At 48.2% G+C, this 18,287-nt stretch overlaps 1 protein-coding gene across 4 annotated transcripts in view; it reads left to right on the top strand.

The window, feature by feature from the left end:
* Positions 1-18,050, top strand: part of LOC104043243 (transcription factor HES-5) — a 41,781-nt gene extending 23,731 nt beyond the window's left edge. Inside the window, exons 2-10 of one of the 4 annotated variants that reach the window (XM_064470226.1) lie at positions 7,913-8,315; positions 8,527-8,632; positions 9,123-9,248; positions 9,601-9,756; positions 10,169-10,259; positions 10,806-10,963; positions 11,382-11,398; positions 15,681-15,777; positions 16,341-18,050. In XM_064470226.1, the coding sequence (XP_064326296.1) occupies positions 8,136-8,315; positions 8,527-8,632; positions 9,123-9,248; positions 9,601-9,756; positions 10,169-10,259; positions 10,806-10,963; positions 11,382-11,398; positions 15,681-15,777; positions 16,341-16,369 (960 nt within the window). In that variant the 5' untranslated portion in view covers positions 7,913-8,135 and the 3' untranslated portion in view covers positions 16,370-18,050. Of the gene's footprint in view, positions 1-408; positions 1,106-1,287; positions 1,469-1,595; positions 2,717-7,912; positions 8,316-8,526; positions 8,633-9,122; positions 9,249-9,600; positions 9,757-10,168; positions 10,260-10,805; positions 10,964-11,381; positions 11,399-11,976; positions 13,539-15,680; positions 15,778-16,340 lie in introns of those variants that run through there. The other 3 variants (XM_064470227.1, XM_064470228.1, XM_064470229.1) reach the window with 3 other exon arrangements.
* Positions 18,051-18,287: the final 237 nt, after the last annotated feature.

Genomic DNA, 18,287 nt, shown 5'->3' with positions numbered 1-18,287 from the left:
CCCAGTGGGGAATGAGGAATTGGGAGTTTGATTTCTAATAATTTTATGGGCTGCGTGAATTTCTTCTGCACTCGGTTTTCCTTTGTGCATAGATTAAATGAAAATAATTAGAGTAAAACACGTTTTGGGGAGGAAGTGAGAAAACAGCATGTGAGACTGAACTGATCCCTAAACACTCTGAGATCCTTCTCCTTGCAGCTTTATCTTGCAGGTATTTAAAAACAGAAACATAAAATGCTTGTGACATGGCCTGTGAGTGTTCTAAAGAGGTGCGTAAGATATCAAGGGAAGAGAGCAACAATCAAAACAGAAAACATTTTCAATAACTGTGTGTACTTAAAATTAAATGTATTTACTTGCAGTAGTTGCAATAAGCCAAACTGGAAAAGCTGTTTTCTGTTTCACAAGGGCAAAACTGGTGTCGCAGGCACCCGAGGGAGAACAACTGGCTCTGGCTTACTGAGAAAAACAAAGCGAGTGGATTTGAAGAAATTCTGCTCTTCCTCTCAGAAAGCGCTCGTGTGTGCGTGTGCATTTGTGCATGCTTAAGCGTGTGCCTCCGTGCGTCGCTGGAGAGGAATGCAGCCCGCGCAGCAGTCTGCCCGCAGCAGACCCTTTCCCGCCATCGGCAGCTGACCTCCTCCTTCCTCCACACATGTGAACCCAGGGCTGCGTCTGGAATGCTATTGATCTGCGGCATTAGTCAGCAGCCTTTTCCCATTGAAGGCCAGCTCTTTCCCAGCTTCTGACACGTAATTCTGATGCCGGCCTTTCACGTACCACACACTCCCCACCTGCTCATCTGGGAGAAGGTCATTATCCCCCGGCTATTCACCGGCAATGGAGCATGCAAGAATAGATGCTTCTCCTATTGTGCTGCCTATCTCCCTGATTGGCTGTAGAGTGTGGGAAACTCCACCAAGCCGGAGACCCACAGGCTCTCAGTGAGGTTGCACAGTATAAATATCGGGCAGAGACAGCTTCCAGCAACACATTTCTCCTGGACTTCCACTCCGAGACCATCCCTCCTTTCTCAGGACAGATGGCTCCCAGCACTGTTTTCATGGAGCCCGACAACCTGCTGACACCAAAGGAGAAAAACAAAGTAAGTCCAGGCACAGCAAGGCAGCTCCGAGCCACGCTCTCAGTTGTTCTCAATAGCAGTTTGCACCAGCTGGGAAACTGGTCCACATTGTTTAGGAACAGTGACGGGCAACAAACAGTCCTGTGAAATGGCAGAGAGAGGATCCTTCTAATAATAGGTCTCTTTTCCTTTGCTTTTTGCAGCTGAGGAAGCCGGTGGTGGAGAAAATGCGCCGTGACCGGATTAACAGCAGCATCGAGCAGCTGAAACTGCTCCTGGAGAAGGAGTTTCAGAGACACCAGCCCAACTCCAAGCTGGAGAAAGCCGACATCCTGGAGATGACCGTCAGCTACCTGAAGCAGCAGAGCCAGCTGCAGATGAAGAGTGAGTATTGAATGTTGTTTCAGTCTCTAGCTTACTGCAAATCTGCGCAGTTTTGTGAATGTCTAGCCATGAACAGTTGCTCTAAACTATTCTTTCTTCCCCCACCCTTTTCTCTTCCCTTCTCTAGCTGCAGGATCCTTCCACAAAAGCTCTCAGTTTGACTTCAGAGAGGGCTATTCTAGGTGTTTGCAAGAGGCTTTCCATTTCCTCTCTCTTCATAAAGTCCGAACTGAAACGCAGACCAAACTTTTAAGCCACTTCCAGAAGAGCCAGTCAGCAGCTACGGAGGTCGCCTCTTCCCCTGGGAGCCCCAGCAGCCTGAAGCAAGCATCTCCGAAAGATGCCAGTACTCTCTGGAGGCCCTGGTAGCCAGGGGAGCCCTTACTTCACGGACCCTTGCCTTCTACAGTCCGGAGGAAGGATCTGACTGCATCTGATAGTCCAGCTCTGATCCTCTCTTTTGTAGGGAATATTATTTCCCCCGTGTATTTTATTTATGTGTAAAAAGAATGGCATACTTTTGACTTTTATGTGATCCTTTGGCAAAAGTTCAGGCATTCTGAGTGGTGTTGGAGCTGTGCAGACGCTGGCGATAACAGTACGCAGCACGCTGCCCAGGCGGGGGCAGACGTCTTCAAAATGGAGGGTATCGCTGTAAATGTTACAGTTGTGACGGACAAGAATTGCTGTAAGAGAGATTTCTCTGACGTTGCTTGTAAGAGCCATCAGCTTTGCTCTGGCGTGACTAGCGACGCTTGCTTGCTCAGTCACTCCAGAGGATAAATTTACTACCCTTTGGTTCATGCACACTTGATTAAAATCAGTTTCCCTCTGTTTGCTTCTAACTTGTACAGCATCAAAGGTGATTTTTGCTTTGGTTTGGATTTTTCCCCAGTGACCCTTTCATAGTCCTAGTATATAAAGTGTGGCAGATGAACAGAAGCTAGGAAACTATGTGGAATATTTCTACTGTTTTGCTGCTTTTTTCAATTTAGAAAAAGAGTACATTACTGCTTTATGTTAAAGAAAAGGTAGGAGGTAAAGGCTTAATTGGTCAATGTTATACATTTTGGGTGTAAGCTATGCTTTTTCTAGCATTTTCATTATAATAATGATTTTTGTTTTTATTGAGTGGTTTAATTCATGGTGGATAGTGTTTCTCCCGCTACTGGGACAGCCCTATGGTATACGTGCATACTGTGTATGCGTCTGTGTTTGTAGAGAGCAATAAAGTGCATTTGCAACTTCTGTCTGGGTCCTCTGCCTCTGAGGGGGGGCATGCAGCCCTGCGCCCCTGAAAAAGACTAACATGTTAGTCTTCCAAAGAAGCGGGGGTTTTTGTAAGTAGAAGGATATTCTGGTCTCCTTTATATATTCTCACGTCTCTCATCACATGAGTACCTTACACCCTTACCCCAAGAAGTGCTACTGTCACTCAGATTCTCTCAGCTGAACCATATCGAGCATTTCCTTAGTCACTGCCCTCCTAGTCACACAAAGCCGCCTCACCTGAGTAATAAAGCCTTAAACCTGGCCATCTGCTCTCCGTACAGGCACTAGCTGGAACGTGAGTCCTCCTTTCACTTGGCTTTTTTCACCTGATACCGAGAAGAAACAGCCTCAGTCGCCGCAGTGCCGTGCACCCTCTAATGCCTTCCCAGTTTCTCCTCTGAGACCTTAGAGGGGCAAATAAACTGGGGAAGGAGCCGTGCTGCAGCACGGAGCGGCGCTGGTACGGGTGGTGGGCCCGCCGGGGGGCGAGGGCTGCCCTGGCAGGGGCACACGAACCTGGGTAAGGCCTCTGGCCGCACTTGCGCCTGCCTGAAGTGGGACCCCTCCAGCACCCCTTGCTGGAGTCTGTGGGAGGCGTGCCTGAGCCAGCAGTAAGTTATATCCCTCGGTGTGTCCCCAGACCAGGGAAATCACCTACAGCTCAGTGCAAATTCCCTTCCTGTGACAATAAACTAATCACAAACTAAGTTTGTGCAAGCACAAACTCAGGTGAAGCGTTATCTTTATCTTTTGATACAAGAAATGTGATAGTTCTGCAATTTGCAGGTGAAGTTATGGAATGTTTTGGCTAGAAAGACGTAATTTGGTTATGTTAGCCAGAAATCACATGTTGCCTGCTTATGCAGGTTTTCATCTGTCTTTTGTTGTGACATAGAATGATTTGTTTGGCCTCGTCTTATCTCCGATTTGTCGTAGATTTGCTTTTTATTGCAATAGGGAATCTGGGGTCTGTGGTGGGGTTACCATTACGTGAGAGTCCCTGGGCACTCTTTCACTCTGGAGTTCCTGGCGGTAACTTTGTAAAGCGAGAGGCGTTTGGGGGGTTGAGAGGTTACTGTTAGGTAAATAATAACATCATAATGACGCGATGTCGTTGTTATCCAGCAAGTGAATTGGCTGGTGATACGGAGAACTGGCTCTGCGTACTTCTGCAATCATGCAAAACGGTTGTCGGAGTATTTAGAACACTAAAACGTCCTGACTGCAAACCGTTCTTTACCTGTATATAATTTTTAACATTGCAGTATGAATACAATTTTATGAAGCTAAAGCCCTTGCAGAATTTATAAATATTTTAATTTATATTATTTATTATTATTTTTAGCCACTAGGGGTCACAGTTACTGTAAAAACACTCCCCTTGGATGAATGAAGAGCTCAGTTTGAGCAGAATTTTAGGGTTTTTCAAGTGTGTGCTTCATGTGCTTCTGTTTGCTTCGTTTTGGTGATCGGGTATCAGATGTCAGTCAGTGCTGGAGGCTTTATACAGTCTTGTCCACCTCCCAGTCTGTGTGTGACCGTGTAAGGGTTTGTATGCGGACAGATGAGCCGGGCGCCTTGGAGAGGCACAGAAGCGATGCAGAGTGCTGATCGTTTCCAGCAGTACAGGAGTAGAATTCTTTTAAAGTTTAGCTGTTGAATCCGATGCATAAGCTACTTTCTATCACTTCTCTCACTAGTACTTGAACCGTATCTGTAAAGGATAATTTAAGCAATTCCTTGATGCTGTGAATCTCGGGACTCTGCAGGTCTGTTGCTTCCACTTAGACCTAAAGGTTTTGCCCACTCAAAATGTTACTCAGCGCTTCCACACCAGAGTCCTTTTAAAAAGACCCCGCTGATATAACTGTGCGTCAGCAATATGTGTTCTTCTCTTGGTGCTTCCTAAAGCTGGGGCTCTAGAAGTAGTCAAAGTTAGAAGGAACAAAAAGTTTTCTCTGTCCATTGCCTTCAATATCACTTAAATTGGAGTAATTTCATTTCACTATAAGTACGAGGGAATATTAGTTTTAATTCTGGCCTCATTTTCCAGGTGGCTTATACGGGTCTGTCATGACATGGCAGCAGAAAAAAAGCACCGGGGGAAAAAAAACACCAAAGAAATACTGAGTGAAGCTTTAAAAATGTGCGGGATGGCTGGACCGTAGACTACTGCGCTGTGGGAACCACGTTTATGATGCTGGGGTTGGTTTGGTTTGTTTGTTTCTTTAAAGGGGCAGAACTTGACATTGTGGTAACGGAAGTTCAGCATTATCCACACGCCTTTGTAGCTGGTGGATCCTGTTTTGAAAGACGAATGCACAGTCTTTGTGGGCTGGTTAGTGCTCTCAAAATACAGCCAAGCTGCAGGGAACCTGCTTGTGTCAGAGCCCTGATGCAGAGGAGTTGTTCTTGCTTAAAGCGGTTCAGGTCGTCAGCAAAATCTTCAGCCCCAGGCATCAGACGTCTGAATGCAAATCTGAGCGTGTAACAGTGTGATGGTGATAGAACTGATTTCCGTTCTCCAGCCAGAAGACAACCCCACACGAATCACCAGCGGCGTACTGAGAGATACCCGAGCCAGAGAAATCCTATGCCGCGCCTCGGGTAGAGAGTGCCCTGGAAACGCTCTGCAGGTGCTGTCCCAAAGCAATCCTGGTTATACCACATAATCTGGGGTTAGATGGACATTGAACCGAGGGGGGGGTCAGGGTTCCTGACCTGGAATCACAGCTTTGGCCTGGAAGCAGCCGGAAGGTTCAGACAGGCACAGGTGGGTCGGTGGCTCTGGCCCGTGTCGGCTTGGCGACCAAGCAAGAACAAGAGGAGGTGCATAAACAGATGTTCATACACAGACTTCCTGTTACTTAGTCTTGAACTAATCCCCTCTTATCCCCTGCCCAAGATCTAGGGTTACTTTTTTCCCCTCTTCCTTCTCTCCTAACAATGAAGGCTCAGAGTCTAGCCTTGGCTGGGGCTTGCGATGCCCTTGCTGTGTGGGAGCTCCTGGGCAAGGGCATGTACGTGGATCTCCCCAAACCTGACCCTGGAATCTCTGGTTACAGGACTGCCGTTGTCTTACCTCATAAATTGAACATTCCTGTCACAGGATCTGCTGACTACAGTGTCATGTGAACCACATAGCGTGGTTCAAATAAAAAAAAAAAATTGCTCAATATTTTTTGCAGATTTTATGAGGAAACAGCATGTGTGTTGGCCGGTAGGAATGAAGGCGTCAGCATAAATTAAGTAGCCTTGTAGTGCCCTACTGTGCAGCTGACCTGGGGTGAGGAGGAAGCAGAGAATTGTGGTAACAAATCGCAAGATTTGGCGAGTCAGATGCTCACTGGAAGAAAAACAAACACAAGAGCAGGAAAACCATAACCAATGTGGACGATTGCCTGGCTGCTCCAGGCTGCCACAGACCTCGCTGGTCCCTGGTGTGTCTCACAGAGGTATCTTCCCTTCTCAGTCTCGCGTTGCCTGCTCGGGGAAACTGAAACGCACAATGCTGGTGCTGCTGTCAAAGCAGGAGCAAAAATACCACCGAGCCTGACTGGCAAATTCAACCAAACCTAAAAGGCAGTTGGAGGAGTCGGGAATGTTATGCTGACGTGAATTTGGGGAAAATAGGCAACAAGGTAGAGAGGGAGATTCAAACTTGCTGCTCCCTTAGGGGAAAGACAGCAACAGGGACTCGCCTTTATTGCTGGATGCAGAAGAATTCAGAGATGAGAGAAACGTTACAAGTCTTTCCACCACAAGACAAGCTTTGATCAGAGCTTGTACCCGATCAGGCACAAAGCATTTAGAATGTGAACCATAAAGCTACAGGAGACTTGTCCCTGTGAGTTCCACAAGCCCAGCTGATCACAAGAGGAAACGTATCTTTTCATTCCCAAACAGGCTGTGTTAAGTCTGTTGGGTTTGTTTTTTTTCTTCTTATCCCCAGGAGAGCTGTTTGTACTTAAAGAGCACAGCTGTTACACTTCAGTCCAAAAAAGCAAACAGATTGATAAAGTTATAAGCAGTTAAAATAACGTGGAAACATGAGAAGGCTGCTGCTATCTTAACTTCCAGGCTCCCTGTGTCTTCTACCAGTGACAACAAAACCAAGGAATCAGACTGGTGGTTTTTAACCTTCTGAAGTGTGTGAGCACGCGCGGCTCTGGGATACCTGTGAACATCACCTGTACACGCGGCACCTGCAAAGGTGAATTCTGGACTAAGGATGCTGGTGTGTGGAGGAAGGGATGGTGGTGTCAAGGAGGGGGAGAAGGTCTTTGCCCTCCTCATAGTCCTAAAAGGCTTCTCGCAGGACCTGTTTTTCCTTACATCCTGTAAATCAGTATTAAATCAGTTGAAGACAATGGCTACTGCCCTTCAGCTGTCCAGAGCAGCGGTTCTGTGCCTGAACACCCAGGAAAGGCCTTTCGCTTGTGAAGAACCAGGCACAACCGGTCGCCGTTGTTGGTCTGATGGAGGCTGGTGCGAATCGACACCAGGCTCAGGTTTTTTGTATTCTGCAATGGTGATGGGGACATGGGGGAAAAAAAACCTGGCCCGCAGTTAGGGAGACAAGTCAGGAATGACCTGATTACAGGAATACTGCTGAGCTAAATGTGCCCTTCCCACCCAACCCTGAACTGCTCCGTAAGCAGCACGGCCCCTCAGTTCTCCCAGCTTCTGTTAGACCACAGCGGCAGAGACCGCTACTGATTTCTTGCTTAAAAAGTTAGTGCTATATTAGTGCTGATGCTGGCCACAGCCCAAGAGGTTTCTTACAGTGAAAAATCCTGTTGCAGATGTGAGAATACCAATGAATTTTGACTCATCAAACCCATTCTAGGGCAAGGTGAGGCGTATTTAGATCTTCCTGTCACAGGAGCAGCAGCTGCCCTTTGTCAGAGCAGCGTGATCTGTCCTGTTAAGTGAAGCCTGAAGTGGTGATGTGTAGGAAAATGAAGGCAGCTGCCCTGTGGTAAAACAATTCTTGTTAAGATACTGCCTGTGATCACTTTACAGTGGAGCAAAGTAAGTAACTCTGTCCCCAGCCACCAAACGCAGGAAATCCCCACACTCTGTTGTTACAAAAAAAGGAAGCTTGACATTCATGTTTCGCATTGTACTTCCCTACTTTTCGCGTCTAATGGACCTTTCACTTTCTTTCAGCTTATTTGTCCGTCCCCAAGAGCTAGACGTTAACAGAATCACCAGAAAATCAGAGGGAAAACTGAGCAAACTACAAGCATCGTGCGCCATCAACGCCAGCTGGAGACAGGGCTGATAACGAGGCCACAGCGTCACGAGGCTCGTGCTTCACGTCCCACACTGTTGGTGACACAAGCTCCATGTGCCGCGTCTGTGCCGGAGCCGGCCGCCCCCGGCACCTCCCATGGCAGCGCCGGCGCTCCGTCCGTCCGACTCAGTGCGTGGTCTTCGGCAAGCCGCCCCGCCTCGCGACGGCCGCGCGCCGCCGTACGCGCGCCGCATGGGGCCGCGGGCCGCGGGGGGCCTGCTGAGGGGCTGCCGAGCCCCCCGCCTCCGGGACCCTGCCCGGCGGACCATGTGCCTGGTGAGTGGGGGGCTCGGGCGGCGGGGCCGGCTCCCTGCCCGTTACGCACCCGGGGGGCCCTCGCCCCGGGTCAGGGGGGTGCTGTCACCGCTGTCCTGGGCAGGGTGGGTCGGGGCGGGGGGCAGGGTCACTCGTCAGGAGCCCCCTGTGCGAGACGGCGATGCTTGTAAGCAAGGTGCGAAGTGCAAATCCCTTCTTGTCTTGCCCAAAGGTGTTTGCGGCCGTGCTGGTCACGCAGCTGGATGGCGTGGGTGCCTTGGACTGTGGGCCGGGCGAATACCCCGTAGGCGCCGAGTGCTGCCCAATGTGTGCCGCTGGTAGGTAACTGGGGGCTGCTCGCTCGCCATGTCGGCTGTGGAGGAAGGCTCCCCCCCCCGCCGGGCACGGCAGCACGTCATGGGGGGGACCCGCCTTCTCTGCTGTGCCAGCTCTGCCCGCTGCGCCCCGACAGAGCCTTGCAGCTCGCGGCTGTGAGCATCACGCCGGGATGTCCTCTTCCAGCTGCGTTCATGCCCCGCTCACAGCACACGGCCTTGCCCCTTTCTTTGGAGCCTCTGGGGTGGAGGCAGCAATTGCCAGAGTCTCCCTGCTGTGGTGGCTGGTAACTTCACCTTTCCAAGGACTTTCATTCTGGGTCCTGGTTTCTGTTTTAGGATTATCTCTGCAATTGCCACTGGGATATTTCTTAGGTCCCTGTAGTTTGTTTACAGAAGTTACGGGTGGTTTAACGCCAGCGTCGGGTCCCTGGCCAGGTGAGCTTTGCTAATGGAGCCACTTCTTTGCGGGGGGTTCTTTCTGGTTTTTTAGGACTCCGGGTTTTCAAGCACTGCACTGCAAATTCCAGCACGACATGCGTACCTTGTGCTGAGGATACCTACACAGATAAACCCAATGGTTCAGAACGCTGCAGGAAATGCAAACGGTGTGATAAAGGTAAGTAGGATGCTAAGGAACCTGTTTAAATGGCTTTTTCATGCCTTTCATGTATACATTCTCCCCTTCTTTCTTGCCTCATTTGCTTGATGAATTGCTTGGACTATGAAGAACAGAGAGGCTCATGTCACTGTGCAGACCTCAGAACACAGATCTACTGGGTGATGGAAGGGGAAAAACTGGCATAGAACTGGGCTCTTTATACATCAAAAAAGGAGTCATTTTCACACACTGTTCAGTGCTGGTGCTCTTCACCAGTGCATCAAGGCAAGGCTAAATGTTCACTCTTGCTTTTGACTCTGTTGACTGTACCCATGTAAATATCGTGGCTGTGCATGTACATTTCTTTTAGGAGCCAACCTAGTGCCAGAAGTAGCATGTACCTATACGAAGAACACTGTGTGTGGCTGCCTGCCTGGGTATTTCTGCAGGTATTTTGGGGCTGAAGACTGTGAACTTTGTCAGCGCTACACTGTCTGCTTTCCTGGAACTATGGTGAAAGAAAGGGGTAAGCCATCAATAACACCAAGCTTACTTATGGGGAATGTCTTTGGACCGTGATTTTTGCGGAGCCTGGCTGTCAGTTCATCCAGAAAAAAACTGGTGAAGGATCAATGTGAATGGATGGGGCCAGTGTATACCAGGTATGGTGTGTACCGGTCCACCGTGCTGACTGTCACGGTCAGAGCACCAGTGCACAGCTGGAAGCTTGCAGGATCCACACAAGTTCCAGATGCCGAGGTAGTTAATGTGGCCAAGAATGCTTTTACTCCTGTCTGCAAAGACAGAAGTGTGCAAGCTTTTGCCTGTAGTGAAGGGTCTCTGCAGTAATCGCCTGGCCATTTACAAAGACCGTGCTGACCTGAAGCTCTCCTTAGCCATAGGTGCAGATAGAAATCCTGTTGTCTTCTCCCTTATAGGCACAAAGACCACTGATAATGTGTGTGAAGCTTGTCCTCCTGGAACCTCCTCAACAGCCAACATGTCCTACAGTTGTGCGCCGTGGCCCAGGTAAGCAGCTCTCAGTCTGTGGGCAGGGGACTCTTCCCTTGAACTGTGGGGTCTGCAGTTTGCCGTCTTCGAAACAACAGCTTCCTGTTTCCAGTAAGGCACCGAGCCTGCAATCCTGTTCCTATGTCACACTCTTTTTCTGGGAACAGCTTAACTTCTCTCTTTACAAACTCATTAATGTGACGGGTTTAGCCTTCAGCCTCTTGCCGTAACTTGTCACTGCACGGGAGGCTCTCGGACAGCTCTGAGAGCTGGATCGGACCCGTGAAGAGCGGTGCAGTCCTCTGGGTACCTGGGTTTCAGCTGACACATCCCTTAGCTGTAGTAGAACAGGTCAGGGCTTGCTTCTGAGGAGAATCAATTTGCATTTTCAAGCATTAAAACAAAGAGGTAAAAGTCAGCTCCTTCTCGGGTTGCCCACCAAGTCAGAAAGACCTTTGCGAGTGCCCTGGATGTGGCGGTGCGGTGCTAAGAGCAGCACAGCAGTTCCACTGCAAGGTCTGCTGACACGCTCTAAGAACACCATTATTTCTTTCCTCACATCAGCTTTAAGGAGAACACCCTGGCAGAAGGAGAGGACAGGAATCCTTCCTCAGCTTCCTCTGTTACAGCAGTGGCCGGTTTTGCTGTTGGAGCCGTGCTGGTTGTTGCAGCTGGCCTCGCGTACATCTGGCAAAGGAGGAAGCGGAAGGACTATGTGCGAGGTAAGTACGAACGGCCTGTGTATAAAGGGGTGGTTCTGCAACAGTGTTTTGAAGAGTGGTCTCAGCTTCCCTAGATCATAGAACCATAGAATCATTAAGGTTGGAAAAGACCCTTAAGATCGTCGAGTCCGACCGCTAACCTGTCACTGCCAAGCCCACCACTAAACCATATCCTCAGTTTGGATGTTGAGCTGAAACCTTACGAGCCCATTGGAGGTGAACTGCAAGGGAATGTCTGCGTTTCTCTGTGCCACGGTTACCCTGTTGTAAGGACGCCCGCCTTAGCGGGCCGTGCCCACGCAGCCTCGCAGCTGAGCCGCTCCTACACACGTGTAAGGACAAGACAACATGATTAGAAAAATGCAATAGTATAAAGTTCATCTTGCACCCTGATGGGACTCTTTCATTTTCTTTGCAGCGGTGCAGAAATCAGGGGTGAGTATCTTTTTTTTTTTTTTTTAATAATATGTTGAAATCTGAAGTAGGTTTTTTGTTTAGTGTTTGTGTCGTGTCCTGATGGGCTCAGCGTGTCCTGGAGCAGCTTGTTCCAGTTGTACTGGGGGCGTCTGTGAGCTCCAGAGCCCCCAAGACTATGCAGTATAAACTCATTTTATGTGATCCTCGTTAGGAGGCTTGGGTTCTAGTCCCAAGGCGGCTGTTATCTCCTGACATTGTCTAAGGATGAATATTTAAGGGATTTAGGAGGTGGACTCCTACTGAAAAATACAAGTCTGTCTTATGTAACTGTGTCTATTTATCTGTCCATCCTAGAGTATTATGTATCCTCTGTAAGTTCCTGCTAGGGATTTGCAAGACGTGGTGTCTGTGCAGAGTGAGGTGTTTCGTAGCAAAAACACTGCGTGGCCTGTGTAATTTGTACCTCTCATTTGAGAGGGGACCTACAGTGACTCTTGCTCTTAAGGAGGAGGCAGAATTGTAGCTGTTAGTAGTGAAGATAGCAGGCAATAAAAGCTGGCTCTTCATGCTCTGTGTTTTCCTTTGACATGTTTTAGAGTGGACAGCAGGCTTTGATATTAACCATGGATGATGGGGATCAAACAGCTGTTCCTGTGCAGGAAACCCATGCCGATCCCCAAGCGGCCAGGCCTGAATAGCCATTGGTGTTTGAACTGTTGTAGACAATGGAGATGGTTAAAACTAACAAGCAAAAATCACCCAACAAAATCCAACCACAAAAAACCCCTCCAAAACACCCCAACAAAGAAAACCCAACCTTTTTTGTCCCAAATAGTCATGGAGAAAAAGACAGCTTGAAAATGAAAAGGAGGATCTGCAAAGGAGCCGAGGAGATAACCAAGTGGCATCTTCTGAACCGTCCAAGTCTGAAATAGCTGAGTGGTCGAGGCATTGGTCAGTGTCGCCGGGGCGGTAAAGCTCTCCCCGTGTACCGCCCCGCTTCCTGGCGCAGTGGCCCGCGGGGCACGCCTGGAGTTTCCTTCCTACTTACCAGCCCGGACCGTTATCGCTTGGCACGCGTGTGATTGTTCCAAGTTATGTTTGTTAGTGGAAAAATATAGCTTTTTGGTTTTGTTTTTCATTTTAAAGATTGCACATAACTAACACACAACACACTTCCCAAATGTGTTTTGTACAAATTTTTCCCTTTTAGAAGTAAAGATAATATTGACGGGGAAGGAGTCTTGCATGGCAAGAAACGCGTAGCTTTTACTAATGACATGAATCATGTATCCAGAACTACTCTCTTTTGCTAGTCACCTCTGCTCTCGTCTGTGATCATGTGTTACAACAAAGTAAGTTACGGTGCGATGTGATGCTGTGTCTAGAAATAAAGTTCTCCCTAATGACGACACGTTCTCTCTGTAAAAGAGCTTCCCTGTTGCCTGAAGAAGGGAGAACACCGCGGTGCTTGGCTGATGGCATTACCCTGAGGAAAAGCATTAAAGAGCATCAAGGTGGATGCAGACTTTTGGGGAGGAGAGTAAAGCTTTATTGATCAGCTGAGCCTGAGGTGAAGAATTGCATCTCAAATGAGGTGCAGAAGAGGATGGAGAGAGACGTGGGGAAGACGCGATGGGCGCAGTGGGGTGCCTGGGAGGCGGCACCGGGGCTGACGGAGTGAGCAGATACCGAGCTGTGCCGTGGCACCGGCAGCGTCGGCGTGAGGAGCTTGTGCCGCACAGGGTGCGGAGGGAACTGTTAGTGGGACTGGAGAGAGGCTGGCGTGGGAGATGTCTCTGCATTTCCATGTCGAATGACGCGAAAGGAAGAAGAGAGGAGCGGAGGGGAGGCGTGAGACCAGCTTGCAGAAACCGACAGGGGTTGCCTGTGTTTTTGCTGCGTTAATGCAGTCCCCCTGAATCCATGCAGGGCACGGCTCGCGAAAGCACTGCTCTTTGGCCAGCAGTGACACGCACCTCTTCCCCACATGACTATGAGGAACGGAGGAAAATGGGAAATGGTTGCCTTTTTGCTTAGGGAAAATATGATACACAACTACTTCTTTTTTTTTTTTTTTTTTAACTATGTTAGTTTGTTCACCAGAATTAGTTCTGTATTATTTTTTCCAAAATAAGGTGACATTTCAGAAACTTAACATCATGTTTTATAACACTGGCTACAGGTAGCTATGCAAAAGTACAGCTCTATAAAATCAAGCTGCAAGCAACAGACAGTTAAAGGGTTTAGAGCATGCTTTTAAATTGTTTTTAGAATTTCTGCCGTGTACATACAGATCTGTCCATGAAGAAATACCTTCCGTTAAAGGTCCCCATAGAAGTCATGCTCTTGAGAACCTTTGCACTGCGGTAATCACGGAAGGGAAACTGCCTACAGTTTCTTCTACTCCTGGCTATTTTTATATAAAAAAGGAAGCCCGCAGTATTTACAATCCCGGTGTCAAAGTTCTGAAAGTATCTGAAGCTAAAAGAGATGCAGCCTTTGGCTCTCGCGTGTCTGCCGAGAGCTGCGCGCAAAGACCTTAACGAGCCCTGACTTCATTGCGTTTTTAGAATCGGTTTTACTTTTAGTAGTCAAATATGTGACAAGTCAGCAAGGCAGTTCTTACATATAATTCTGAAAATATCTGGTGCTCGGCAATTGCATTGCTATTTTTTGTGCCGGCAGTTTTGGGGCCGGTCTGATATGACTTGCTGAATATGTCACCATGAAGAGTAAAGATACGCATTGGGCAGACATTGTATTTTCTTGTCCCCTGACATTTTGCCTCTAGATTAGTGCTTTGGTAGCTGGTTGATGTTTCGTGGGGTTGGGTGTTTTCCAACGTTTGTCTGACTGTGGAATTTGCCGATTGTCAACCGCTGCTTGTTCCTCTGCAATGCCTGCGTGTGAAGGGTTACGCCGTTGTCAGTAAAAAGCTTTCCTGAGCAAAGTTTCAAGATAAAACCAAAACCCCAAATGGAGAGAGCTCAGAGAACAGCGACAAGGGAACTTCAGCCTGCTCTGTGCCACGTGCCAACCCTGGGGTAAGTGCTGGCTTTTTCTTCTCTTCTGACGACTTACTCTCGCCGCTGGCGGCCTGCTCTGGCATCCTGCTCTCGCACCTGCGCTAGTGATTCGTCCGGCTTTGGACAGGCTTCGAGTCTTACAACTTTGCAACTCCCCGTACTTCTTTCAGCTTACCGGCGGCCGGTGTAACTCAGCACCTCGCGGCCTGATACGGACGTTTTCTTCTGCCAGAAATGTGAATTGTGCCATTCACTGCCTGGCAGTAACGTTTCTGACGGGGTGCCTGGCTTTTTGGCGGGCATAGAGCTTGCTCTCGGTATGGTGGTGGTCAAGATTGGAAGATCCCATTGCTGTTAGTCTCTGCATAATCCAGATCCGTTAATTCTCACCTTGGGTTAATTAGAGTTCGTAAAGCACTTTGTAAACCTCCGTGGGCAGGTGCTACAGGCGGGTAAACCTTTCCTAGGTGCTGCAGGTGTGCCGACAGGCTGCTGCCGGCCCACGGGCTGCCTGGTTGCCTTACAGGCGGTGTGATTTTTAAATTATATTCGCATACTACCTAGATCTTAAGTCATTCGGTATTACTTTTTCACTGAGATGAACTTTTAATTAAACAGCTGTGAAAGCAGATGAAGATCTTAAGAAGGAGAGGAGTTAAATATTACTGTTGTTCAGTGTTGTCGTTTGGAGGAGGGATTTATTGTCATGTTTAGGCAGCAATTGCTCCAAAGATGTTTTTGCGAAGAAATATCTGTCCTCCGGCCCCATAATTATTAGATGATCAGAAGCTAGAGATGTATATCTAAAACAGCACAGAAACTTTGCTGTTTCATTACTCCTGAGGCTGGAGAGGCAACACTTGTAGGAAGAGGTAACCTACGATTGGAATTCTGGGACCAACACCAGAAAGAACATTTCAGCTTGTATTTCCTGTTGACTTGAGAAACCAGGCTTGTCCTGCCAACCACGGGAAGGGCCCTTCCAACGATGCTCTCGGGCAGCTGGGCCTGGGTAGGAACTCCTGGTTTCCATGACTTCAGTTGCGGTTGGGAGAAGACTCTGTAGATGAGCCGGGAGCTTTGCCCAGTCAGGTAAAGAGATGGGATGCCGCATCAGACGAGGGTCAGCAATCTACCAGCTAAAAAAAGATGTTTGGGGGGTGTGTGTGCCTGCTACGGCAGCAGTGTGTTTAGTGTCTACAGCACGTGTGCGTTTGATGGAGTTTGAAAAAGCTTGCTAATGTTTAGATGTCTCTTTTGGTCTGTTTTAGACGTTGGAGTCTGATCCGTCACCAGGTGGCAGCATGGGAGAAGGAAAGATTTCCTCTCTCGTTCTGGAAAACATCAGTGTCTCTCTTCTTTTCCGAAGTATGTAATAAATCTTCTCTGATGCTTGATTGCTGTGAGTCTAAAATGGAATCAGATCTGCAGCAAAACACCTCTGGGTACAGAATTTTCCACTAAGCTAAAGTATTTTCTGCAGGATCTGCTAATTTCTGTCTGGTTACGTGTATTTGTCCACTACCTTAGTTACTGGTTAAGGTGCTCTGTCGCGGTTGGAGTGAAGGGTGTTCGTGGGGGCTACAATGGAGGCTGTTCACCAGAGCCTCTCTCTGAGGCATTCGAACATACGTTATACATGACTTAGCCTGGAAGCAACTGTAAATGACAAAAGCAGCCCTGAGTGTGTGTCAGTCTGACAGATTGTATTGGTTTGGGCAGGGCAGTATGTGTGGGGGCAATGCTTCGTGTCTGAGAGCTCTGCAGACTATGAATATGCATCTTGTTCCTTCCTGGAGAGCGTAAGCCCTGTTTCAGTAGTGAAAGCTCTGGCTTATTGGGAATTCCTTTAAAAAAGTATTATAGACCTTGTTTTGGGCGCGAGCAGTTTCGTTCCTTCCTAACACTAAATACATTATTTGCTTGTGCAGGTGAAGGAAGAGATGGGCTCCCCAGGTGACTCTGTTCCTTTGAAAACAACTGAACAGTCATCGCAACTGCTGAAGAAAGTATGAAACCACAGGTAGGAGCAGGTGTTGCTTGTAGCTGGAGTTGCTGTCCTGATTTGAAATGGAGAAAGCAGTTGTAGCTTGAGCTTCACCTGACTGTGGGATAAACGATAATCAGTGTCTCAGGAGCACAGCAGATGGTCCCTCTACTACCAACGCTGGCTCTCAAACAGAACGCTTGTAAAGCCGTGTTGGTGTTCACAAACGGAGCGCGTAGCTGCTGCCACCAGCAGCGTGCAGCCTGTCGGTGGGATGCCAGAGAGTCCGGCAGAATGGCTGGACAGTAGGACGATGGATTGTACCATGCGATACTAACAAGCTGTGCTGGAAAACTTTACTGGACAGACTGAAGGTTTTAGAAGCTCCATCTGGTCAGGACCTGGGTCTTCCTGGAAAGGTGTTATCATGTCTGCTCTGACCTTCGAATTGGCAGTTGTGTTAAACTTTGATGGAAGGCAAGCTTAGAGGAGGCACAGGTGTCAGATGGAAGCCTAATGCCACATGGTGAGCCAAGTGCATGGTAACAGACCCTGCTCAACAAGCCACGATTTTAATTTGAAAGTCCTCTGCGTTCCTCTCTCTGTCGATGTTCACTCACTGGTAGGTTAACGTCAGCAAAACTCTGCTGCTGCCCCTGTCCCCAACTTGAATTGTTTCTCGCCTGTGGTAGCACATCTCCTTTTTGTCCATGACCCTTGTGCATATGATTACGGAGGAGTGACGCCGTGGTCGATAGCGAGTGTCATTGCCCAGTTGTTTTGAGCCTATCTCTTATTTCTCTTCTTGTTTCATCAAGGCCATTGGTAGCTGGCGTGATGTAGGGGGCTGTAACTGGTCAGGGGAGGTGTGAAGGCAGTAGGGGTGAAATAGAAGGACGTGTGGGACTGTAAAGGGAGGTTGTAGCTTATGCACTTGGGTTGTGCTGGCACAGGCACAAAGCGACAGATGGAAAGAGTCTTCTGCAGGTGGGAGGTGCAATAAACTTACATGAAAAAATAAAGTAACTTCCATGTGCTGTAATAACTTGGAATAAAACCTCCCAGGCACACTTTAATTATCCCTTTAGCAGTTACATGTGCCAGAACTTCTAATGGCACATCTCCAGAGCTTAATGATTTCGCAGAGTAATTAAATTGTCAGCCATGTGAGCCTCCTCCACCTGACCTCTGCACAGTTGTGTGCTGTTCCCTTGCTTGGCGTACGGATACTGTTGTCGCTTTCCCGAGTGCCCTCACGGTAGGCAGTGACTGCCTAGCAATCTCCTATCAGATGGTTCTGCAGTCCTTCTGCTAAGACTTGAACAAATATACAAGAATGCAATTCTCCAGGCCACAGCTGTCCTATGAATATGGTGATAAAGAACAATAACTTGTACTTTTAGAGAAGGATTACACGCAAATCTGTTACCTGTTACCTGTAGAGTACACACTAAATTAATATTGCTCTAATATTTGTAGTATACTTGTAGCTGTTATAGTTCAATTAAAACAGTTAATAGCACTGTATTACCGGTCACAACTTTGACTCTTCTTCCCTAATCTCATGCGTTCGTTCCTGTGGCTGCCTTGTGACCTGACTCATGAGCAAGGGACCTTTCCAGCATGCCAGGCACACGCTGGGCTGTACACCCTGCTCCCCAGCCATAATTATTTCTGTATTTCTTACAGTGCAGTGAAGAGGTGTACGTCTGGAAATAAAAAACAGGAGCACAAAATATCTAAGCAGAAATGAAGCTGGCGAGGACGGTCGTCGTTCTGTTACTCCCTATTTGCAGTAAACTCAGCTTTTTGCATTAATGGTCTTATTCGTCGGCCGGACCACTGCAAACATGAATGTGTTATATGTAAAAGATACTGTGCCAGATTCTAT

This window comes from Phalacrocorax carbo, chromosome 20 (genome assembly GCF_963921805.1).
Source record: "Phalacrocorax carbo chromosome 20, bPhaCar2.1, whole genome shotgun sequence".
NCBI lineage: Eukaryota > Metazoa > Chordata > Aves > Suliformes > Phalacrocoracidae > Phalacrocorax > Phalacrocorax carbo.
Note: the sequence above shows the minus strand (reverse complement) of the source record. Positions and strands in the feature narration are given on the sequence as shown.